The sequence below is a fragment of the Anopheles bellator genome, chromosome 2 (genome assembly GCF_943735745.2).
Source record: "Anopheles bellator chromosome 2, idAnoBellAS_SP24_06.2, whole genome shotgun sequence".
In the NCBI taxonomy this organism is placed as follows: Eukaryota; Metazoa; Arthropoda; class Insecta; order Diptera; family Culicidae; genus Anopheles; species Anopheles bellator.
This window is the reverse complement of record NC_071286.1, coordinates 19,939,574-19,965,822: the sequence shown is the minus strand read 5'-3', so window position 1 is coordinate 19,965,822 and position 26,249 is coordinate 19,939,574. Positions and strand designations below refer to the sequence as shown.

At 47.4% G+C, this 26,249-nt stretch overlaps 1 protein-coding gene across 1 annotated transcript in view; it reads left to right on the top strand.

The window, feature by feature from the left end:
* The window catches only part of LOC131211813 (uncharacterized protein CG43867), a 101,924-nt gene that overhangs the window by 62,540 nt on the left and 13,135 nt on the right, over positions 1–26,249 (top strand). The window contains exon 3 of the mRNA XM_058205443.1: positions 9,996–10,058. Coding sequence (XP_058061426.1) covers positions 9,996–10,058 — 63 coding nt within the window. The remainder of the gene's footprint in view (positions 1–9,995; positions 10,059–26,249) is intronic.

The following is a 26,249-nucleotide window of genomic DNA, read 5'->3' as shown; positions in this document are numbered from 1 at the left end:
TGGTGCCGGCCGCCGGCTTGTTTTGTGTACTTGACGCTGTATGAAAAATTTGTTTCCACATTGTGAACTGCTAAAGCGGAGCAGCACCGAGTTAACGGAAGCATAACATCCATAAACCCCACGCTAATGTCGCTCAATCCGTTAGCCGACGCCACTCGGCGGTGGCGGCGGCTACCTATTTGCTCCAATACCGCTCCAATACTTCGATTGATCGTTCGATTCGCCGTATCGGCGCCATCATCGGCGCGCCAGTATGTAACGTTCCAGTTCTTTGGCGGACAGGAGCTTTAAAAAAGAGGAAGAAAAAAATCCCGTCGATTGAGTCGATAAAATGGCAGGTTTATCCGGAGAAGTAAAAATAGCTCGTGTTCTGGCACGGGCGTAGTGCCGCACTGCCGCAGAACATTTTAAATCCATCACGTCACGGCCCATCATTAGGGTCGTTAGTGCTGGCGATTAATCTTGCTCCCGTGCCCCGACCGGTGTTGCGTCGGGCCACCAACGGGATCTACCAACGAGGCTCTCGGCTTGCAATCAAACGATCGACCCCGTTTGATAACGCTCAGAAGCCTGAAGGTGACGAATGTTCATTCGCTCAAGCCACTGTGTCAAGCGTTCCTGCTTCCCTGGTTCTTCCCATTTTGGAACACTTTTTTCACTTAAATCAGTGCTCCCGTTAACCCATTGTACCCCCGATACCCACTTCGGACAAACGAGGGGCAGTTGTTGGGCGATCTTCGCCGTTCGCTCGGAACAAGGATCCCAAGCCCAAAACTTCGCTGGGGTTGCTGGCGCCCAAGTGAAGTTTTACTCCAAGGAGCGAAATGGAGAGTTTTTTCCAACTCTCCAACAGCTCTCGATGGCAGTTGGAAAATTGATGGAAAAGATTGTGGGCTGCGGGTGAAAAATTACCGCCCATCAGCAGCCGAGCAGCAACATGAGAAAAATTGAATACCAGCAACGAAACGGGGCCGATTCGCCGGGAAGCTCCGGTCATCGCCGAGGCGGGTTTTGTCTACCCGAGGATGCCAGAGACGGCGGAGTGTCGGCCACTCGGAGACCTATTCAATTGCATCCCCAGCCGGGGGAGATGGGTAATAAATGAATTACATCTTCGTGATTGTTGCAGTTTTGTGCAGACTCTCGTCCCAACGGGAGGACAGCTCTTTACTCGCTCTCTCTCTCCCTCTCTCTCTCTCTGTTTCGTGCCCTTGATGGAATTTATGGTGTGAGCATCGCCTTTTTACTGCCCGGAAGCCGCCACTAAAGGGCCAAGGACCCGTCGACGTTGGGTACAACGAAATTCACAGTCCGTTGCACCGAGTGACCGACGAATCTAAAACAATCTCACTGTTTGCGAATCCTCGCGCGACCATTTGTCGTCGGAGGGCCACGAGTCCAGGACTTCCCCCGAGGGCTACGTGCTGGTACTTCAGATTCGGCCACATGCTTTCTTGCCGCTCGGAGCTGACGCCAGCAGCCAGTTTCTTGTGGAGTTCGACCCCAAAAAGTGCTACTCATTTGGGATTTGCTGTTCCTCGGCCATAGTCGTTGCGCTACGCGTCATACGCTTTCAAGATCCAGTTTTCTGGTTTTGTTACAGTTTTGGGGCGTGAATCCTGCAGAAAAAAGTAAAAATCAAAACATTGCAACACGTTTCTTACTCGCCATGACCACGTGCGCCGACCATGTTGCTCCTGAGCTAATGTTTTCTACGCCGCTCTAGCATCCTGCGCGACCGTGTAATGAATTGCTTCCGGAATGCGCCAGAAGGGACCTACTTTTTTCGTTCTTCCGGTTTATGTTTGCTCAAAAGATTCGACGACGGTTTTTCCTGGAAGTAGCAGGAAAAATTAATTTGCCAACCAACCGTGACAAATTGCGTCCGTGTAACGGTGTGACGAATGACGCAGGCCATTACTCCGAATGTTGCTGCCAGAAAAACATCAACAAAGATGATTTAAAACGTAAATGTGCTTTCTTCGTTTTGATTTTTTTCGTGCGTGCGATGAATGGGGAACGAAATTAGAACCACTTTTTTTGTCGTGAGTGTGTGAATTAAACTTATTTTTACTTAAGAATACGGACTACACTTAAGCATACTAAACAAATCTTTATGGTAATCGTTGTTTGTAACATTGTAGAAAATCAAAAGCTTTGTTTAGTAAGATGGATATTCTCACCTGTGCTCAAATCTCACTGTTTGCTCAATTCTATTTCAATCGGATTTTCACTAAGCATTCGGCGACTTGAAGAAAAAGCACTTAAGCTTAGATTTAATGAAAGTTTGATAAAAATCCCTACTTAGAATGTCCGTTTAGAAACACCGCCAATACCCACTACTTTCCGTATGCCAAGCGACGCCCAGGCCACAGGAGTTATGATTTATTCACTAGTTCATGATTTATTGTGACGTCGTACAATCGGCAACATTTCTATTACGTTGCTTACAACGACAACTAATTAGTTAAGACATATTTCAACAAGTGCTGCACACGATAGTTGTCCAAGGGAGCAACCCACAGAATCTTACTCTGTTGCAGCTTGGCCCCGCTTCACACTTCACCAAACTACATCCACTTCGGCTCCAGTAAACCAACAAACTGTATAAAACTCATCATCCAACACACAACCTACCAACGCGACCCAAGAAGACGAAAGTTTTATGCAAAGTTGTGCAAATTCCCCCGGCCTTCTGGCAACGCGGCCACCCGTTCTTGGCCGTTGCCGCCGTCCCACCGAGCTGTCAACATTCGTTCGCTTTCGCTTCATGCATCCGCTCCGACATGCTCCTTGATCTGCGCTGATGTGGCCATGGCATGGAAGCAACCTTCTGCGGGCGTTTCCAGCGAGTGAGAGCAAGAGACTGATGAGCATCGCTTTGTTTTTATTGGATAAAATATGCATGAACGCCGCGTTCTTGTCTTCTATGGCTGGGCCGAGCGACACACGATAACAGGACGTCCTTCGAGGTGCATGAGCTCCGGGCAAGGACCGGACAATGTTATTTGATTGTTTCAACAATAAAACAATTTTTGGGAAAAACGGTCCAACGGTCCACTTGGCCCAACGCGGATGTGAGCCACTTTTCCACGCTTTGCTTAATTAAGCTGAAGTCGATTCTCGAAAGTCCTGCGGTAACCCGGTCAGAGAAATAAACTACCTTATCGCCGAGAGATGCCCGGGGTTTGTGAAATTAATTTGGCACTCTGCCGTTCCCGAGCTGCCAGAAAGCAATATCAGTTAGCAGCAAGTTACTGATAAATCGCACGCACAAGCCCCGGCCGGTGGACCAAGTTCTTTTCCAGGAGAAAGAGCATTCTTTTATGAAATGCTAATTTAGTCACCAGCAGCTACTTGGAAACTACTTTTACTAATCGAAAATAGTGCCATTTGGGAGCAACACACGAAGGCGAGACCCGCGTGCCCAGAGTCTGTCGGTTGCTGGTGACTGGCAGCAATCAGAAAAAGCGCCACGAAACTTTCTTCAAACACGCTTCCCAACCAACCCAGAGGGTTGGAAGCGGATCCGGTGAACGTTGCAACTTGTGCCTGAATCGATGTGCTCCCAAGAAAGGGACCCGTTGCATGCCAGCCAACGGAAGCCGGGATCCTGTATGTCTCGCGTGCACCTGATATTCTGGAGCGTGGCACACACGACGTTCGCCGAACTTTACCGCCAGTGTCAACATGTCGTGCCGTTCGTGCGGTGTGCTAGAATTAATGGCGTTACATGGAGCGTTACAATCTGCACGACCTGGGAAAAGCGTTCCCGGCTACAGTCCCGGGGACTGCACTTGCTTTGGGGACAGCGTTGTGAAAGTGGGTCAAAAGATTTGCCCGTTTCGTGCAAAGGAGCACTACCTCCAACAAAGACGTCGTGCTCCGTTCTGGGCTCTACAGGGTCTTTCGGGTGGTTTCGATCCCAAATTAAACATCATTTATTGAACGGTGGCAACAAAGGATCATTAGTTGGCTGTCCCGACCCGACCAACGCAAAACGCAAAATCTGCAGTTTCCAGCAATAAATGATGGAACTAATGCAAGCTTACACGTCACAGTTAAGTGTCAATCGAGTGCCATTACGCGAATGGTGAAATTATATTTCCTTTAAATCAACAAGTACGCGGCAACAAGGCGGAACATAGTCTGTAGCCCGGGGGCGCTCGCATCTTCTACCGTACCGCTTGCCGTCAGCTTAGTCACGGGCCCTTAGGCATAAACCTGTGCGGTATCTACCGCACAATAAAATGTGATGGTTGATAAAACTCGATTTCCCAGCCGTAGCCCGTGTAAGGGTCGGAGGGGATAAGCCGGGGGCATCGGTGGTGCCATTGAATCACCCGGCACACCCGGTGCCCGGGGGTTGCTCAATCGAACGAACGCAATCAATAGACGAGTAATGGGACGATCCGTTGCCCTTCCCGCCAATTGACAAACACGACACGCAACACGCAAAGGTGTCATCTGGGAGTTCCGCGAATTCGAATGCGCCTTCCCTCAACTCAACGGTGCTACGCTTCTGGGGCAACCAAATGGGAATGGGCGGGTCGAAAAGAAATCGCTTAGCGAAGGATTCTCGTAATCCATGGAGACGCCTGGTGGTGGTCCACCCTGTGTTGACGGACGCAGAATTTAACTTCCATCGTTACGCTTATTAATCTCACCCGGCAAAACGGAACGGACGGTGTAGATCTCGGCGACACAGACGACTTCCCCTGGCCCTTATTTATGTTCGGCTCACGATGCTCCTGAATCTGGCTCTGGCTTTCCAGCGTTTAAAGTTGACTCTCTAATCGAATGAGCCAACACGGAAATGAGAGGAAATTTACCGTTCTATGCTGTCGTCCGACTCGCGTCCGACCCTAGTTCTTTGTCCTGCAAAGAAGGATGCAAAGCGACGGTGCAAGTGGATTAAATTTATCCAAAAACTGTACCATCCACTCTGTTGGACGATGTGGCGTACCGCGGAGAAGCCAACATGGCCAGCGACTACTCTGTGTAAAAAAATGGAATCGCCACTGACACTTTCGGGTTGATGGAAGCCGACTTATGACAACCATGGTAACTAGGACCTGTTTCCACGGCAGTCATCGAAGAGCGGAGAAGCAAGTTTCGTATCAGTCATTCGCGCGTTGCCCTGGGTGATGGCTCAGATGTGGAGATGGCGTAGCCAGACCAGCCGCGAAAAAGGTGGCGAAACTTCACCTCAACTTCGGTGGGTTTGCTGTGTAGCCCGGTTTTCTTTCCCTCACCGCCACTTGTTGGAGTTTTGCCACAAGAACCCTGTTCCTTGGCAACGAACCCTATGAAAGGTGCCGGCCCCGGACTTTGAAACTGGATACTCGGCCAGAGCTACAGCTACAATTTGTGCCGAAGTTTGGAGTGTACTCTTCGCTGTTCGTATGAAACATTCATCACTGTTGTTTGACTGCCAATTTAATTAGTTACTTCGAATTTGATTACGGATTCAGTTGACTACGCCTAACTTTGATCTTCTCGATGATTCAAAAAGCGAGCAGCTTTTTCGGTTTTTTTTAAATTCAGACTAGTCTTATTTATTTATTTGTTCCAAAACAGGCAATGGGCACAAATTGCTTAGTTGCCAGAATTAAGATAAATGACCTAGCCTAACCTAAGCTAACCTAAGCAAACATACAAATTGAAAAAAGTCCTAACAAACTGTCCAACGGCGAAACGCAGAGAAAAGTACGTAACCAGACATTAAAAGGAGACGAAGTCGAGGATGTTGCGACACTGACGGAGAGACATGTTGTAGTTAATCTGGGACGAACACAGGTTGTAGGTTCGGCACATAGACAATAGAGGATCATTGTAACAGGCAACGGTGCTGCGGGAAACAATTTTTAACTCTATGTTATATCTTCGTCTCATGTAACGAGCCGGTACAGATAATTGAAGTTGTGACAAGAGTAAGGGGGCATCGATACAAGAGGACAGAAGTTTGAACACGAAAACAACCTGAGCTGACCGTCGCCTATGCTCAAGTGTCCTCAAGCCGAGTAGTAGACAACGCGTTGTTTCTTCGATTGGAACGACAGACAAGGGGTACGTTACGGTGACCCATCAGCGGCACAAGCCAACAGATTTCAGATATTCAGACAACAATTTTATTGAGACACTCCATTGCAAAATGTATAGCATAAATTATGTAACTCCTAACCCTATAATTCCCAAATTCGCTAAACAGAAATTCGGTTATTAAAACTGGGAACCCGCAGCAAGACTGTGACGAATCACAAAATGGACACGCGCAAAAGTAATTGTCATTAGGTAAATATTTTTCTTATCTGATTGCAACACCCGATGCAATAATAGCAATTTTGTGCGCTGTTTATGGTACCGTTTGAAGTAGCCGCTTTTTAAACAAAGCCTTTACGGTACTCAGAATACGCATTCCCTTTTTTGCTTCCTTTTGGAACACTTTTCATTCTGTGCTCCACGTTCAAAGTGTGGCCTGCACCGAGATGATGAGCCTCTGTCATAATAATTGGGACGCTTCCGCGATTCCACTTCGGTCCCGTCGTGGAAATTGACAAGAACAAACGCAAACCCATCACTTTGCGAAATATACTTTTGTTTCCCTCCTTGGCGCACACATACACACACGACACACGCCACGACGTCTGCGAGTGTGTTTACTTAACGGAAATTGGATCTATTCCAGGTCGGTTGGGGCGTCCCGACACCAAGACACGACGGTTTACGACGGCGCGCTGCCGCCAAATGATGCCGCGCGGAGGTGCCGCAGCAGCAGCAACAATCGTAGCCGTACGGCCGTTATTTTCGTTCATCCATCATTCTTGCCATCATTTTCCGATGCCACTAGATCCGCGGGCAGGGTGCTAAAATCTTCGACGCACCCGAGCCAGGTCGGAAAAATTGTCCGGCTTGCGTTCGGTTTCGCAGAACAAATGGCGGGCGTTAGAAAAGAAAAGGTAGATTCTCACAGGAATTTTCTTCGCCTACGGCCCTATGATGGATTTTCCCGGGTTCCCGCGAACGCGAACAACTCCTTTTGGCGCGAGTGTTCGTTTCGTTCGTGGAGCCGCGGACATTTATCAAAATAGATTTCACCCGAAAATAGGGGGCAAGCTCCTTACACGTCCCATTTCTTCCCCGTAAGACGCGTGAGCCCTCCGCCAGGCACCAGGCGCGAGTGTGTATGCGTGTGGCGCACCGAATGTGCTTCTAATGATATGCCAACAAAACGGGGCCACCCGACCCAGCTCCCTTTTAAAGGCCTAGCCACCGTCAGGCTTCGGAGCACCAATTTCGCTTACGCCTGTTACGTGTTACGGGGTTGTTTTGGGTGTTTTTCGGGGACTCCGGTAAACCGTCATAACCGGCAGCCGGAGCCTGAAACGCCCGAAGGTACATCTGCCACGCATGTGGCTCCGCTCCCACGCGGCAGGAAAGTGGCAACGGCAACTGTGGTGTGGCCCCCGCCCGTAAGTCGCCGGGAAAAGGGCTTTTGCAGGTGAACGAAAATGGAGGCCACCTTCTTGGGCCGCGAGGGGCATACACACAGCACAACGGCCAAGAATTTCTCCTTCGGCGCTTAGCCATTCGTCTTACAAAATGGATTTTGGATTCAATCTCGGGTGGGACTTTCGATCGCTTTGTTTGTCGTGAGTCCTACAAAATCTGCCCCTCGGCTACACATGGTCTCTAGTTGTTTTCCTACCTTGGCATGTTTTGGTTTTTCACAACTTGGTTCCTGAATTGGTTTATGTGCTCGAATTTTCTCAGTATTTTGTTAAATCTCTTAAACAATTCGATTAGATTGATTTTTTTATGTTGTTTAAGTTTCTTTTCATGATAACTCTTTTATTTTCAAGTCACTGTAAGACCCAACTCATCGCTTCCGATCAACATGGCTTATCGAATCCCCCGACTTTTAATACACAAAACGAACGTTAAACGAACGCTTGATTAAGTTAGGCTTTGGTTTCGAAGCTCGTATTCTCGCCTAACTTGCCCGACCCCCCCGCAAAGCATGGCCTCACATTACTTGACGCAGACACGCGCCTATAATGTGGCTTGGTGATGAAAATCAATCGCCACTTCCCGAACAAGGCCCTGAAACCCGGAACCCATGGCCATGATGCTTTCCGTTACCTGCCTTCGTTGAGTTTTTTTTTTTGCGCCAAGTTTCGTATCCGGAAACGCTCCGGCCAGAATGAGATTCTGGCTCGTTTTGGGTAAGTGAACCTGAATAATTACATTTCACTCTCCGTGTACCCGGAGGCTGTGCTGGCCCTCCGTTTTGCCGCACGTCCGTCTGGCCATCAGCCGTCGGATACAATTTCTTGACCGAAAGGAATCGACTCTTTTTGGCGCCCCCCGGCCAACCTGTTGGTCGATCCCACCGCTACCGGTACATCGCCAAATCCCGCAAGCCGTAAAATTGACGAACGGCAACGACGGCGGAAAACCAGGTTAACCGTGGCTAAGGTGTCGTAATTTTTTCCTCGCTCACCATCGGCTTTCAGGCAAACATTGGCCAAGGGGATTTTTTTCCCTCAAGGAGCGTAATACGAACACGATACAGTTTTGTTTTTGCAGTGCTCCGGGGGTCAGCACAGTCCCACGTGCGCACATAATTGTGTTGTTGCTGACAGGAAAATTGATAATGAATTGACTTTGTCTATCGCTCGGGACACTTGAAAGCAACCGATAATCGGTTTCATTAAAGACTATAATCGTTTAATAATTCTCTCTAATCTTTTTTAGATGAAACATGTTGTTCATTTTTTTTAGTTTTTGCTCCTTACTTTAAAGGTTTTTTTAATAGTACTTTAGTACTAAATCAAATGTCTGTCTGTGGCAACACTCAAGAATTCATTCTCAAACATTCAAGCTAGTAAAACATTCTTCGGGCAATGAGCATTCCTTCTTGCTTGTAATGTGCATCGTTTCGTTGATGAAGCAATTTCCATGGATGATTTTTCTTCACCGATAGTGCTGGAAAAAGTGAAAAATGAAACAATCTTGCTCGTTACCACCCGAGTGCAAGTGTTGATCGTTAGTTTAAATGTTCTTTTTCGTCCACGTCTTCATTTGCTAACTGTCGACTCCGGTGCTCGCTCTGGCGAAAGACGTCGCATCGCCTGATGAGGGATCGCGCAGAAACCGGTCTTGGTCACCTTCTTAGCCGTTTAGCTCGAAAAACCGCTCCACATTCTGGATCACGCCTCCAGAACAACAATGTTTCGGATGGGCGAAAAAATGCCTCAAACTGTTCTGCAACCGGCAGTCCGATACCGTCCGACACGACTCCGGGACGGTTGGAACAAGTTAAACACGAAACGAAATTTTAATTAACACTAATTGCAATCGTCATCAGCAGCGACGAAAGGGAGCCGCAGCAGCGGAAAATCGCTTGCCAGCATGCGATGGACGGCCGTCGGTTTCGTTCTCGTCTCGTCGAGATCCGTGCGGCGTTGGCGTCGGCTGGCCATTATGCCAGCACATTATGAGCTAAATGCTTACTTACGAGATTGTCGCCCTGAAGAGGTGGATTAACAAATCTGGCGAATGGCGCTGCTAAATCACATCAAAAAGTTCTCTATCACCTAACTGGCTGCCACAGGAGGGATACGATCGCCATAAAGCTTGGGATTCCATCCCAACTAGGAGCACAGCATGGTCCGCGGTTTCTACAATATTATTGTAGCGTTTCCTCAGTGTTTTCGTGTTAAATTTGATCATTTCTGAAAGAATCGAATCAAGAAGTAACAATTTCATTCAATTTTTCTCATTATACGCTAGCGCCACCTATTCGCGAGGTCTGGGAACATTCTTGAAAAACATCGCCTTTAGCTGAGACACCACTGGGAAGTAAATTCGATTAAATTGGTCGATGATTTTTCTGTCCAGAAGTTTTTTACAAATACTGATCACACTCTTCGCAAAAACGAAATTTAAGCACAACACTAAGCAAAACGATTTTTAATTCCATTTCATTCAAGCTTTCCGAGTTGGAGCAGCGCGTCATTGAAGCCGAAGAACGCGCCGATGAAGCCGAAGACAAGGTAAGTTTTGGTAACTTCATTTTTGGTATACCACATTTTGTGTAATATTGAATGATTGATCAGAATGGGGGAATTGAAAATGATTTTTAATGCAATCCAATTTTAAATCCCCCTCGATAGGTCTCCCTTAGAATATTGCGAAACCTTCTGTATGATTAAAAGCAAACAGAATCCAAAGTAAACAGAACGGCTCTTGCTCCTGAAGGAAAGTTCATGTAGCACTCAACGAGTTGCTGTGCTCCCCCTTCATCTTAAGGAGGCCTCGTTTTGATTGACATCCACTTCGATTCTAGCATTCAGAATACATGACTTTATCATTCGTATGTAAGCTACAGCAAAACTCTACAACTTCTGAAATTCCAAAACGGAACCTAAAATAGCAAATTTTCCACTGTGACTTTTCGAAAAACAAAAATTATTAGAAAAGAAAATGATTCCGCACTTCCAGGCGTTAGACTTCGAATTCTCTTCGAACTGCCTTTCGAACGTTCATTTTCCCAACACTGGTTCGTGTCTTGGCTTACGGTGGAAAAAGGACTTACAATTTTCCAGGCCTAAAAAGGATCCGCTGCACAGTGGGATATTTGGATGAGACGGACATATTATGTTTTAAGAAGTATCTACGTAATTTGCATGTGTTTTGATTAAATTCAACATTTCATGTGTAATACAAACGTTCAAGTATGATAAAAAACCTATTATTATTATTGATCCTCATATTATCATGTGTTTGAATCAATGGGTCTCTGATTGAATAGCATCTAACGACGAGAAATGTGAACTACGCACGCAACAAAGAAGGTTAAAAATTCGGATTGGTCATGGATAACCTATCTATTTTAGGAAAATATAGCTAAAACCCTAACACTTTTTAAAGTTGGTTGGTTTATGGTCGCTTTTTCCCCATAGTGCGCTGGCGGCGCCACCCATCCATCCACCCATCCGCTCCTTACGTAGCGTTCGCACTGCGCAAGCCCGGATTGAACGTGTGGACCGATGAAGCAACCCTCGAAGAGGCTATACGCAAACCAAGAACCAACGCCGAAAAGGCTTGTTTTCCTGCCAACGTGATACAGCACCCATACAAGCGCACCGAAGGAAACCCCCACGGGTTTGGGGGTTGTTGAAATGGGGTGCAAAAGGCCTTTTCATAACCTCCCGAAACGAGCCTCCAAATTTATGTCAGGATCGAGAAGTTATCCAACAGTTGTACGTTTCCGGGAGTTTTAATTCGAATGGCAGCCAGAGAATTCATTCTTATTCTCATATCCTGCGAAGGGCCTTTTCGAAACTGCTCAGCCCTCCAGTGTTGACACGCGCGTTTCCATCCTGGTGCGTGTTTGGCTGTGTTGGTGTCCGTACACACGAAGACACAATTTTCACACACAAACACACACACGTGCGTGTGCAATTGTGCAACGCACAAACACACGTTCGCCACCGATTCGACGGCGAAACAACCTCGCAGACTGTCTCGCGTTTTTGACGGACGTTTCGAAGGGGTAACGCGAGTTTTGGGCTCCCTCAACGGGTTGATTGTTTTGCTCGTAGTGTCTCGTGTTAGCTGGCAAAAGAATTTGTGACGCTTTCTTTGTATCGCGATAGCCCACATCGGGGCCACTCGAAAAGAAGTCTTTTTTTCGGATGGTCTGGTGTCAGGGCCCACGACAACGGAGTAAAAACAACTGAAAGACACATCCACGTCGTCCTGCAGGAACACTCAAGAACGCGACAGGACACGAGGGCGTCCTTTAAGGGGTGGCACAGCACTCGGCATAAAAATCGTTAATGTGACGTTCCTTCAGTGGCACCCGGAACTCGGGAAAGGATATTCTGGACATACTTCGGGATGCTGTAACTTCGGTTGCCAATTCCCAAGCGCTCCAGTATTCGGGGGCATGCCAAAGTAACCCAAGATTATATTCCCCATTCTCACCACCGCCACCATGTACTGCCCTCGGGGCCGCCGTGTGTACCCCCGACGCGTGTCGGAATCCTGACGGGCGGGCTGCGACTGTGTTTGTGATCGATTGCGCACCGTTCGGTACACAACAACTACGTGAACAACCGCGAGGATTTCCCTTTCGAAATCGATGAAAAGTGGCATCATCGGCGTTCCGTTTTCACCGCGGCAAACGAATTCGATCCCTTGCGTTTGCGTTCTCTCACCTGCAAAGGTACCGGACGCGAACACGCACATGCTCCTCGCTGTGGATGAGACTAATGTTGTTCGATGAACGAAGCCGTGGCTTAGTTTTCGCTCCGTTAGAGACATTCGATGAAGAAAGAAGAAGCAATGTGGTGGAAAATCGAAAAACGGCACGCATCTTGTAGACCTCAAAGAAGAAGAGCAAAACGATGAAATCTCACGCAAACCGTGAGAATGAGAGTGAGCCGCGAACGTGTTTGTGGTGAGCATCGAAGCAGTGAGCATGTGAAGCGTGAGAAAAGCCATAGTGAGAGAAACCGCGCGTAGTACAGGACATTTTGGCTCTCGCATCGGCATTCGCTTCTCTCGCTTCCGGTGAGCAGAGTACAAAAAGTAGTTTAAAAATGTTCACCAAAACCACCGAAACGATCGCACCCGTGTTTGGCGTAAAAACGGCGCGTACAGGTGTTGACGAAAGTATCCTATTGGACTTTTGTTGTTTATAAAATCATTCTCACTGTCACTGCCGTGTATCGCTACGAAAAGTAAGATCCAAAAGTGATCTCTTTCCGATTGTTTCTCTCCAGTTGAGCAGTTTTTTGGCGAAGAAAAGTGGTACTTTTTAGGTAACTTTTCAGCGACCGCTGAAACCGCAACGCGTTTCAAAATTAACGCCACCAAATCAACGGAAAGCGATTGGTTCTCGTCGCCCGGAGGAGCAGAGCCAAACCACAATATGTCGCGGGATCTATGAGATAAGGTAACTGATGCGCTACGGAGTTTACCGCAAACGAGTGAGAGCGGGAGCGAGTCTTAAGAAAGGACGATGAGTGTTAACCGAAGACTTCCAACGCGGTGTCGGGTCGTCGGGTGTTTGCCTTTTAACCTTGACCTACATTCGAGTCGCTCGGCACCACGATTGTGTGCACGTTCTCTAGGAGTTCCCTTCGCAAAGTAATGCCTTTGCTCAAGAAAACGCTTCCGGCATTGATTGATTAAAGTCTTATATAATGTAATCAATTTTAATTCAATGTGAGCAAATGCTGCTAAGAGCATTGCGGTGCTACGGAGTCAGTTTTCCAGTATCTACAGCAGATAAGGCTAGACGATAGGGAAAACATTACCCAATATTTGTCGCACTATTTTCCGTCTGTCTTCTTCCCGCTGAACCCGAGGCTAGTAGTTGCGTTTCGAACGATCGATCCTTTCATCGCTAGGTACTTCGTTAGAAAAATGTTCACTCCGATTCGCCCGTACCGGGTGGGAGCGAACACAGGTTAAAACAAAATCAACGACATATCCTCCAATGTCCTAGCCGTCGTTGGCTGTCCTAGTTGACGGGAAAAGTTTGCGCTCCATCTTCGCTGCACCAACGTCGTGTCGCTATCTTATTTCCATAGCTTATGGCCACCGAAGGAAAAGTTTGCTCGAAACGGATCCGGGAGAACGTTAACGAATGCATATTGAACCTGCGATCTATCGTTGCTCGATTCTTTTGTGTTTTTTGTGTCGATTTTCAGCAGCAACTGGCAACCGTTCGAATACGCTTTGAAGTGCATTGCCCGAAGTTCTGCCGCGGGGACGAAGGCTCCATTTGCTAAATTCAATTTTGAATAACGCAATAGACAGGATGGAAAGTTTTCCGTCACTGTCACCGTTTTGAGCGTAGAAAGGTGGAGTGTAAATGGGTTGTGCCTTGCAAACGTAGCAACAGAAGCCTTCGCTGTCATTTAGAAAATTGTGCGACCTGCGTAACTGCTGCGTGCTTTGAAGAGCAGTTTTGGGCTCGTTGGTTCGCCATTATTTTACAGCAAACTTTTCTTTTCGTATTCTACGGCAAAGGCAGGACTTTATCGCTGCGCTTGCTGCACGTAATCTCTGACGTGCTAAAAGTTTTTTATAAAAAGTTCTATACGGGTCCACACGAGCACACGAGCATCGCATAAAAGTTTGTTTAATCGATACTAAAAACAAGCTCATAAAGTGTGCACAGCAAACACGCTTATTTTTTGTGGAAAATATTTGACTTGAATTATTTGGAGTTTTTTTTGAACTTTATTTAAACCACCAACCTAAGGTTAGGTTAGGTAGTGTTACTCAACCTGAAAATGCTTTAACTGATCTTAATAGTCTCTAGAGGATGTAACAACTATTTATGCCAATTAGTGTGGCCACAACACGCGTCGAATCGACTGTTATCGAGCGCTGGCCACGTGGCGCGATAAACCTAAACCCTAGCCCTAGTCCATTGGCCCGTGTTTCCCGAGGCCAAAATTCGGGTGGGTGAGCTCGGGTTGGGCCAGCCTATTTGATACCCATCATTTAGCCGCCCAGACGCCGACAGCGTAACAACTCATGACTCGGAACTTAACTGTAACTGGCGAGACAGTGTAGGGCCCACACGGCCAGGTCAGGATGATGTTGGAGAACACGGATGACTCTCTCATGGGGCTGGGGAAAATGCGGCAGGAACCTGATGAAATAGTCTATCTCCCGCACCTTTGGCGGCGCGGCGACAGACTTGGCCGACAGCCAGACTGTGCCGCAACCGTGGCGACACTCGACAGGAACTAGACAGCGAGCGAGAGAGCAGGCGGACCATTCCAACCATTATAAAGTTCTTCTAGTTCGTTCGCCCTTTCGTTGGGCACACTCCGTTGGGCGACCAAAACATGGCTCCAAACGATCAGGGACTAGTCGGACTCGCCGGAATTATGTATGCATCGCCGTCACTCGCCCATCAGCAGCGCGGCACAGCATGATGATCGTGCTGTGTTGAACATCTCGTTACTCGCCACTCGGATTGGCCAAAGTTATGTCCCGCCGCGCCCTTAATCTTCCTTAATCCAGCCGCTGACTCAAGTGGCTCATCGAACAGCCAGCGAAAAGGATGGAAATTTCTTGACGACAGATTGGCGTCGGCCAATGTGGGACATCCGGCGAGGGGGGGTGGCTTTTGAAAGCTAACCGATGGAGATGTTGTCGATCGATATGAATGTTTTGACTCTAAATGAAGACGGCATGCCCTTTCTCCACCTAGGGTTTTCAGTTCTTCTTCTGTAGCTGTTGAGGTCTTTGGATCTTTTGGTTGCGATTCGAATGCCAAAAATTGACGCGAATCACACGGTTGTCTAATTAATAAATCACACATCATCATGATTGAAATGTTGTTTCACAGACCACGCCGTCAGAGATTCGCCACAAATCAGAACATATCATCCTATCAATGTCGAGTGGCGCCATCACATGTTGTCGTCCCGGGTGATCGTCTGAAACTCGACTCGCCGTTGGACTGAACATGAGACCGATGAATTGCATGCGGACCGTGGCACGAAAAAAGGTCGAGGACGAATTTCCTGGACAACCGGGCAGCACCGACTGGCAGCTACATGCAGCTTTTGCAGAAATGTGTCAAAAATTGCTATTTTAAATTCAACATCCATCACGATGACGATGATGAATATTGATTAGCGTTCGATTTCAAGAGACCACGGCTCTCGGGTTTTAATTATTTTTCGGAAACCATCGATGATTGAAAGTGACCAACCGCGTTCACCAGGTTTCGTCATCATTTCGGCTCGGAACGCATTCCTGGGCCCGTTCGGCTCAGCATCAATCCGCGTCATCCCACTCGAAACTGGCCGGGTGGAAATAAATTAATTTTCTCTCGCGATCAAAATTGTGAAACCCGCGCAGCGCATCGGATGAATCGTCGGGAAAACCCGGCCCGACCCGGGATTCAGACGGCAACCGCACGACGTTTAGGTTCCGGTCGGGAAGGAGCCACATCTTATGGCTTAATGGCTCGGCTCGGTGACACTTTTCTCGACCGTCTCCGCTAACTGGATCGAATTAGTTGCCGCGTGCTTTGTCATCCGACAGAGAAGGGTCGGCGTTGGATGTTTGTCACTTCGCTAAAGTTACGTGCAATGAGGGGAATAAAAATTGGCCGCATCCAAAGACGACGACGAAGTCGCCAAGCGGTCGGGCGGCAGGCAGCAACACAGTTATGCTCTCCTGTCTGTGGCGTCTGTCCCTTCGAATTTACTCCTCTATTTACTTTTCCGTAAGATTTTATTTATAAATCCTGAATCGTACCGGCTCTCTCTCACACAGACGCACCCCTCTGAGCCGTGTGCTGTTTGAGGTTTGTTTTTCTTTTGGGATTTCGGTGGCGTGATTCGGTGACGAAGATTCCGAAGATTTTATGTTGCCTTTTCTTTTCTCCCCGCGACGGCCCAACCTGTCAACCGTTGGTTGGGTGGCTGACTGGCGGGCGTCTGTGGTTTGGTCTGTGATTATTATTATTATTTCACTTCCCTCCGAGAGGCAATTCTCGACACTTCTTGCGGCAGCCACACACTTCGGACCAATGTTTTTTTTTCTCTGGAACGAATGGGTCGCGTTCAGTCCTGATGTTGACCTTTTGCTCAGTTTTTCCACGACTCGGCTCGATGATGGACTACGCCGATATGCTCCGGTACGTGAGGCAAGTCTCTTCAATGTCACTCGCTCGAGAACGGCACGGGATTAAATTAAAGCAATTGACAAATGCGATCGTTGATAGATCCTCAAACACTGGTTTCTGGGGCCGGTGCTCAGCAAGAAAAACGACCTAAAATTAGGAAGGGACTCATTTCTTAGAAACACCTATTTGCGTGCGGACGGGCGTGAAACCTGATCACACTCTGCGCGCCAAGCATTCGTTTTATTGATCGAACGTCGGAAAGTGTTTGCGTATGCAAGTGTGCTACTTCATCATCGGATCGTAAACGAATGGGACGCGCTAAAAAAGTGAGAGTAAGCGTTCGGAACATAAAACATAACACACCCTCGGGTTTGTTACCGAATAAATCGATGTCGTTAACAGGCCGGCGCCCGTCGATGGTCGGCGAGTGTATTGATGGCCAAACAAATGTTCGAAACTCCGCCAATGCTGCTGACTTTGAGTTTAGGGTACGACATTCCAGTATTTAAGTTCCACCAAACAAATGGAAGGGCGGATCGGCGACTGATTTGTCTGCACGACAGCAGACCAAAATCTCTCAATTGTGAACGGAGTGGACGCCGATAAATGTGTCTTCCGAACGATTTGCTTTAATTGAATTGGCTATTGGCTATTGGCCACGATCGGCATCGTCTTGTTGGGCCTTCGTTAAAAGGACACCACCGTTAGACAGCTCCCGCCAGCTGTAAAGGTGTAACGATAAAGTTGTTTTATTCCCCACAAAGCACGGCCCTTTGCTCATCGGTCAATCGTCTGGCAATTTTTCTCGCTTTCGGTCCGGAAAAATCGAGACGAAAATAAAACAGCCGTCGGTGGCGACAGTCCGAAGACGTCCGATGTATTGGACGATGAAAATCCAACTTTTCCAATACCACCAACGGTGGGGATGGTGGCCAATTTTCCCGCACCAAACACTCCCGCCCGTGAGATGCATCTCGTGGATCGTGGTACGGAAGTAATCCAGCGGCAACTGGCAAACTTGGCCCTTCCCATTCGTTGCAATCCCGGGCGATGCAGCGTCTGGTGCACCGAAGACAGCAGCCTAGCTGAGCGAAACTTCCTTCGTTCCATTTCGTTCCAGCGCAGCAGGTCCGGGGTTCCATTTTGATTCTGTCCCATTAAAATGATGGCAAACAGCAAGCGGACGAAGCGGCGCTCGATCCCACAGGTCCCGGACCGGGCGGGCGATAACGCAAAACCCGGGACATAAAGTAATATCCTTAGTCCGTGCACCTCCTGCTACGGATGTATTTATTTTCCTGACGGGCTCGTCCCCGCGGGGACGGGCGAACCAACGGCGAACGGTGAACTCGTTCGATGCCGGGTTTTTCGCACAGTATTATTGCATGGCACAGCGCACCGCTAAAAACGGTAAAGTGGACTATAATAGTGCCACGGCGCCCCTGATAGACACAACTCTTTGGCCGTGATAATGTGACGGGTCTGAGAGCGGGACTACCATTTGTTAATAGGATTTTCTGGAAGACGGTTTTTCCCCCTATTGCTTACGCTCAATTATCCTTGTTTCTGTTGTGAAGGAAGAACGTTGTTTTATCATAAGTTGTTTCCTGTTGTGACTCCTTTTACACGAAGAACACAATAGAAGAATTGAACTTTCTTGAATGATTAGATAATTTATCAAACATTCTGATGTCAGCATTCACCATATACGTAGTTAGATGATGTCAAATTTTCAACAGCTCAAGGTTTTTGGAAAGGAACGAAAACTAAGCAAGTGGACACAAAACATCATAGAACCTTCTGCAGAAAGTGCCCCGCGCTCTGCCAACAATTCGATGCCCAAAAGTCAAACATCATCCGTCCGGAGTCCACTGTTCCGCTGTTTGGCTCCATAAAAAAGCACATCTTCAAAGATCGTAAAAATTGCCCAACGGGGAATCCCACATACACAAGTCCACGAACGACCGCACATCCCTTTTGTGCTGTTCTGGTAAGGACCGCGATTCGGTGGCCAACAATGGATCCGGGGATTTACGTTGGTAATCCGGTCCGGTCGAAAACGGACGAGAGTGGATTGACTGATAGACCACGCCTGTTTCGGGTGGCGCACTAGGGCACAGTTAGCACAGCACGTCTTGGGGGAATATCTCATGTTCCTGAAGGGAGACAGACACACAGATAAGGTCCCTGTTTCTGGTTTGAGGCGTCGGAGAGTGAAAAGTTCCAATCCACGCGATGTGTGTCCTTTCTGCTCCACAACTGACGTGTGTGTTACTGCAAAAGTAAATCCTTATCCAGAAAGGACAAAAAAAATCGCAAAAACTACAATAGTGTGTATGCCGACTGTAAATAATAGTGCCGGACCCGGAACAGCGCTTTCCTTTCCACAGGTCGTGTAATTAATGGCACATAAATTTCCGGGTTTTTCCGGGACCGCGAGTCCCGGCGAAAATTGCACTGTACGTGGCCCGGCCTTGCGAGCTCATAAAGTGTTAAATTTACTCCCATTAGTGAGGTGCCAGCATTTCCCATTACACAGCGGAGGCTTGGCAAAACAACAGGCAATCCAGGCCCGGTCCTCCATTTCTTAATTCCCACGGGGCACCCTCTAATGAGTGAATACGCAAGACACGGCAACGGGCAAGCGGCCAACGAGCCAAAAAACAATTTACTGTAAAATATGCAATCGAAACGAGTGGCGCATTTAGCGCAAAGCAAACAATAAAACACAACCATTGCACGAAAATGCACCACTAAATATTGTTTGCAAGGAAAATGCGAAAACGCGAATGTGCCGAAATGGAACGCGAATGAAAGTTATGCAAATCAGCTGGCAAATCATGCAATTCTTCAAGCGACCGGACTTGAACCTTTTTCTCGTTTCCCACAAAGGAGACCCTCGAATTTCATGCTGCACGTGAAATTACTACAAAATGCCGCAATCGAAAAACAAAAAAAGCATCAACATCTTTATGTTTGCAAATGAGGTGCCATAATTTTTGCTCCACTCATCGAGCGACCTCGACGGAAAAGGGCATTTTCTAAGTTTGATTATCGGATGAATATGGAGCTGCCCGCTGTCCTATCGCTCCGGATTAGCATGCAATCAATGGACGGTCCTAATTAGGGTTCAGAGATTTTTTTAAAACCCAAGCTGGATTCGGCAACGGATTTGAATTTTGTACCCATGCCAATGGATCCGTTCAATGGTTGCAAACGAGCGAAAGTTCTGCTAGCAAAAATCAAACCTTCTCGGAAATCTTTCTTTAATGGCGAAATTAGTTCACACTTCAAATCACACTTCATCTTATTGCAAGCCTCGGACATTCCTCTTTTCCTCAATTTTCTTGATTGCGAAAGTTTTATTTATTGCATCGGACCCCAAATAAATCACTCCATAAGGTAGCCCCGTGCCGGTGAATTATTTAACACGGGGGAAGGATAGAGCACAAAATGAATCGATCCGATATTATTCAACTTTTTCTCTCATTTCGCAAGTTTCGCTGATATTGTTTCGAGGCCGGTGAAAAGCTAACCAAAATCCCCGGTTCACCCAGATTACTGCATACGGATTTGGTTATGACAAACTGGCGGGTCCTTCTTTTGGGTCCGCCATTCAAGATTGCGTCTTCCGTGGGCTTTGCATATTGCAGTTTGCGGAGATGGCGCAACGTCAACCCGTTGAGCCGTTGACAAAAAGCCAAAGTCACCCGCGGGACCAACACTTCATTACACTCGGTGGCTCCGAGGACCAAAGAATCTGTCGATCTCGGGTACAGGTGGCTCAAGAAAAGGGTGCCGGGTCCGGGAGTTTCCACTTCGCGTTGCAGCGTTGCAGGCGCAACTGCAGCTCAAATTACTCCGAAGGGATTTGAGAGAAAGAAAACGCCAACAAAGTGCGCGATTGGAACCTGGTGCCCTGTCGCAAAAAGGACACGTCCGCGGGATTGCAATCCGAGCTAGAAGAATTGCTTTGTTGGCAATGGACTATCGGGGACAATTTGCCGTTTGCGCCTGACTCTCGGGTGTGTGTTTCTTTGCACAAAACGAACCTGGACACAAACTGTTAATTAAATCCCTTCCGTGCGATGGTTTTATTAAATTTCGTTTACTTTTCTTTCTCATTTCAGGTAATAAGGGGTCACGATCGACCCGGATGCGACTTGGTTTGTATTAGCAGACGGGCGGTAAAGTTATCCTTTTTCACAATATGTCGAAGTTGTGAAGAATAGTTTAAAAATCCAATACGATCACAAACCATAGAGCTAACCATTAAAGGGTCGATCCCTGTGCAATTGGGGTATTGGTCGATTTTGTGCAATCAGTGCGAGCATCTTTAATAAGGACCTGTAACGAATAACGATGCAGCAGCACATTTAGCGACGGAGCAAACATAGCCCAACACTAATAGAGTTCGTTCCGGCACCGGCAGGCGGTCGGCACTGATGATGGCGTTGCTAATGAGTGCTTAGCAAAAGTTGCCAGCATTGCTGGCGAGCATAATTGAAATAACTCAGATCCGGAGCTCGGAGCCGGCGGAACGAAATTAAACCCACACGCTGCAATGCTACCTTTCCACGGGGAAAATGGCTGCTTATTTCTGCTTATAATGAGTGATCATTATAGGTCTCTATTTCGATAAGTTTAGTCGGTCTTTAATTGACTGTTTATTGATCGTTGTTCCTCAACAAAACCAAATCCGTTTTTAACAAATAATGGAAGTGTATTCTTCGCACCAGAACACAGGAACGGAGCACCAGTTCCCGAGTGTGTAATCCATGTGGATTAACTTCTGCCACTCACATTAAGACCGCCAGCAAGCGCATCGCCGATCACGAGGTTAACGCGGCTTAAGTAGCAGACATTATTAGTTTGGCTCGGGGGTTTCGGTTTAATGCTCTAACGCAAGAGGGCCGCAACAGAAGACACGACCCCGGCCCTCCCACCCACTTTGTGCGTGTGTATTGGCATTGAAGTGTTCTTTGCGTTGTAAATCCTATGCTTCGTATGCTCTGTAAAGGATGGCGACAGAGCAGCGAGAACGACGATCACGGACTCATAAACGCACTTCATCTCTCGTACGTTCACCGACAAAGAGAGAGACCGTGTACGCGGTCTGTTCAGAAAGAATCAGGACTTTCGTGTTTTCTAATATTGGTTTATTCATCGCCACCGTCATTTCCAATCCTTGAAGCTCTTCAAAAAACATTTTTGGGATCTCATTCAGTCCCTCATTCAGCGGCCCCGTGTTCCGCAGACGGAACAAGGGCCACATAAGTAAGTAAGTAATTCAGTTCCTTCTGTGATGCCGTCTTTATCTGCCCAATCGTAGCGTAGCATCGTCCATTGGGGCCTTCAGTTTCCGGAATAAGAAAACAGTCACTGTGAGGAGCCATATCTGGGCTTGGGAGGAAAACAGTGGATGTGGCATCGTTAGTGTGTTTTTTTGGGCAAATATTTAGGGACGCAAAAGCCAATTTAATGCCTCAAAAATTTCGAAAACCGAATATACGCAACCCGCGGAAATTCAAAAGTCGCGATGCTTTTAAAACAGACCACGTACACGGATGGGGCGATGAGGTCCTCGGTCGTGCTCTCTCGCGCGATGTTTCTCTCTGGGGCGTTCTCTCACTTTTTGAGCTCTCTCATTTTCTTTCTCTCCCTCATTTGGCTGGCATCCTTTTCTCTGGGATTTTTCATGCAGCCAAACTCAGTTCTCAGTTTTTGCGTAGAGCTCGATTCGAACAGTTCGAAGTCGTGTTTCCGCCGGAAGAAGCGCGTCGTCTAATTAATTAGCAAAAAAGGATTAAACGCTTTCAAAGTACTTGCATCGGGAGTGATTAACACGTGCCGAAATGGTGCCACATTTCGGCTGCAAGTCTTGTTGCGAGGCTGATCCCGCGGCACACGGGTAGAGAGAACGAAGAATCCCATTTGTGCGAAAAACCTGTGTGCGATCATGTGGTTAGTGGAAAATTCACCCATTCCGTGGTTCCGGTGATCTGTTCAATGTTCTGAGCGACGCTAAGTACCTAGTACTGAACGTACCATTCTAATGCAAAAGTGCGAATGCGAATTGAAGATTTTTCACGCAGCTGACGTTTGGTGTGCGAGAAAAATTCAAAGGCCTAAGGTTACGCCGCGGTTTACTCTCCACACAGCCGGCACTTGAAGAAGCGAACCAAAGTAGGCCGGAAATAGAAAACGATAGAACAACTTAATTGATCATCGCCTTCCGTAATCGGCGCCTGTTTCTGCCGAGTGCGTGGCCTCGTTCGATCGTAGTTAAGCGTATGGTGGTCTTCGTTCCGTACGTGATTCCGTGCTGAAGGCGTGCTTTGGGAGTGCGAGTAGAATTTGAGCAGCAAAAAAAAACAAGTTTCGCACGAAATCTTTCCCATGTTCCGGATGTCGTTCAAAGAGTAGTGTAGAAATTATTTACTATCCGTTGAGTCACGTTAGTGAACTTCTCCCCGTTAGTCATCCACCGTGACGAGTGACTCATTTGAAAGTTGTTCTTATCCGGGCACTGGGCTTTGTGGCATTTTATGTCCAATTTATCAACATTTTTATATGGAGCACAGCGTGAAAAACGTACGAATTCTTCGGTTTGCTTCTACCGCCAAACAGTTTTCTGGCATGAAATACTCTCATCTATCGATGGTTTTCTTATTTGGCCGGCACGATAAAATCAACATGCTACCGGTAACGGCTGTCCTACCTCAAAGTGTTTTCCTTTTCCATTCGCCATTCGCTAGACCGAACATAATTATAAATCATAGCCAATGAGAAGTGAAGCCGAAGAAAAAAAATCCCAGCCCTGTTTCAAATGAACGATTTGTGCGACAAAGGCCGGCCGGCAGCGGCGGCGGCTCGTTCGTGTTTTCGTTAAAAGCCACTCCCGTGTTCGGCCAATAAATATGCCAAACGTTCTAGCGACCACACGAAAAGGAACATTGTAAAAAGGTTTGCCAAAAACGTCGGAACTGTACAAACGCACGCACCGTCGGCCGAACTGTAGGAGAGCAAGTGGTGTGATCGAACGGGCAAAAGAAAGCGAGACCGAACCCCAAGACAGAGCTGCTTATGCTGCTTTTTATGCGTTGCTGCTTTGTCACTTGCGCAACTCGCTCGCTCTCTGTGTGAAGCGCGCGTTGCGTAGAGCACAACGCACGCATAAAAACTGACAAACGACAGTTTATGCTTCCGTTAGGGAGTGTAAGTGGGTGAAAGGAGGAAAAAAGAACGTATCTCTCTTTTCGACGCATCAAGCATATAATGACAATCCGTCGTCGCGTTCCCCCTTCGTTTTTTTCTGATGAAGAGTCCTTCTTCGGCCGGGCAGGTTTAGGGCAGAAATCGTGGGCCAGCTGACGGTTACGCTACTGGTGCGTGCTACGCACACCGATGAACGTCGAACAATGACTTGCAGCCTGCTTCGGGCTCGGGCTTTCCCCCTTTAAATTGTTCCTTACTTTTGCTGTGCAATGAAACTGCATCTAAATCCGTTACCCTGGCAACAACCCCATGTAGGGAGGGGTCCTTCGTCCTACGGGGCACCGTGTAATCACTGTGTTGACAGTGTCGATGTGTGAGTAAAGCAAACGCACGTTCGTCCTGTCTGTTTCAACGTGTGTTTGTGTCAGTGCGTGCAATTAATGGAAAATGCGAATGAACGCGAGGAGTTCTTTTCGATCCAAATGATGATGATACCTTTTGAATAGACTTACATCATCACCATTACGCTAATGATTAAAAATAGTTTCTTTTAAATATTATTACTAGTGACTACTAGTGAAGCGGGAATGTGTTAAAATCGCGTTTTGCACACGTGCTCGAAGCTAGTCCCGGTGTGCGGAATATGCGGATGTTCCTAAAAAAGAGTTAAGTTCCATCAAACGACGAAAACTGACACCGAAAGTTGTGCGGGATCCGGTTGTTTTGGGGGTCCGGGCGAAAATATAATGTTTCAACACTGAAGTAGCAGCAGCAACATGGCCACTGCGCACCACCACGTGATCGACGCGGAAGCGCAACTTCCGTCCCAGCATTGCACCGCAGGAAACCAGCAGCACAATGGCGCTAACCGAAATGCTTCTTCTATGTACGTATTATATTCAATTCTCTGGGTAAAATGCTTGCTTGCCGACGACGGGTACGAGAAGAAACGGTTCCAATCCCCCCTGAAACGGACCATCTTACATTTATGGCTCATCAAACAACGCGTCAATCGCAGTTCGCGGCCCTAAAAGGGGCGCACCCATATTTTTATGGCGCTTTGGGGCGCCCCAGAATCGGCCACGAGCGATCGATCTAAAAAATGAAACATAAAAACTTGAAGTTAAAAAAGCATGAACAGCCTGTCTTCGTCGCGCACGCATGGGACATGTGTTACAAAAATGCGGCGCTCCGGCCAACAATAAGGTTCGGTTCGGTTCGGTGAGATTCAATCGATCGATTTTTTTACTTATTGACTGCAAGCTAAAACTGCAAACAAGCAAGGACTACACAACTGCAACAAGCAGCAGCAGCAACAGCAGCAAACCGCTAGGGGCCGAGGGACGAGGGTAAACATCAATCAACCACAATCAAACGACGGAGTGAGGGGCGCGTTTCCGTTGGCAAATGGGGTAAATAGTTACGACAGAACCCACACCGCAAGCCCCAAAGAAGAAAGAGAACCATGACTCTGAGTAGGAAGTGAACCCGAAGGGCACTGTTGAAAGGCCACTGGCACCATCGGCGGCATCGGTGGTTGACCATCTGGCAGATTAGTTTGCGACTCTCTATCTTTCTCTCTCCCTCTGTGGCTTATTAATTGTCTACTGCTATGTGGGTTAACACATGACGACGGTCAAGCAAACGACTGTGCGAGGACACGTGGGGGTCTGAACATCAATAATCACAGAAAGAGAGCGAGCACTTCATTTGCAGCAATGATTTGAGCCAAAGTGGTCCTCGGATCGATTTGTGGTCGATCGTGTCAAACAATCCAGAATTCCTTTATTCAAGGATCTTCGGAGTTTCCATATTTTTGTTGTTGCTTTCGAGGCGTTAAACGTTACAACTTAAACCCCGAGCGGTCCTTATCTGCAATATAAAACTGCAATCAGTGAACTCCACAGTTCGTTGTCAAATTAATTGCTTTTCGATGCTGTTCTGCTTTCGTATTATTTTCGCATATCAACACACGATTTCGAACGATATGCTCATTGTTTTATTCCTTTTTCACCACGCGATCGTTACGCGGGAGGTTCGAATGCCAAAGTTTTCCCTGGCACACACAAAAAACAAACCTGAGCCGCCGCCACATTATGCTGCGCAGCAAAAAAAACGGCAATTTAAAAATAATCATACTTTGGATGATTTCCTTTCTCTTTCTTTCTTTCCCGCTTTGCATATCATCAGCTCCCGTTTTGCCCATTCCTCGGTTCAATGCTATCCCGGAAAATGGGAAAAACAATAAAATGTGGCATGTGGCAAGTTGTGGAATGCGGAATGCACCACGGTGTATCGCGCATATCACGTGGCACCGAAGGACTCATTTTTCTACCGCAATAAAACAGTTCAAATA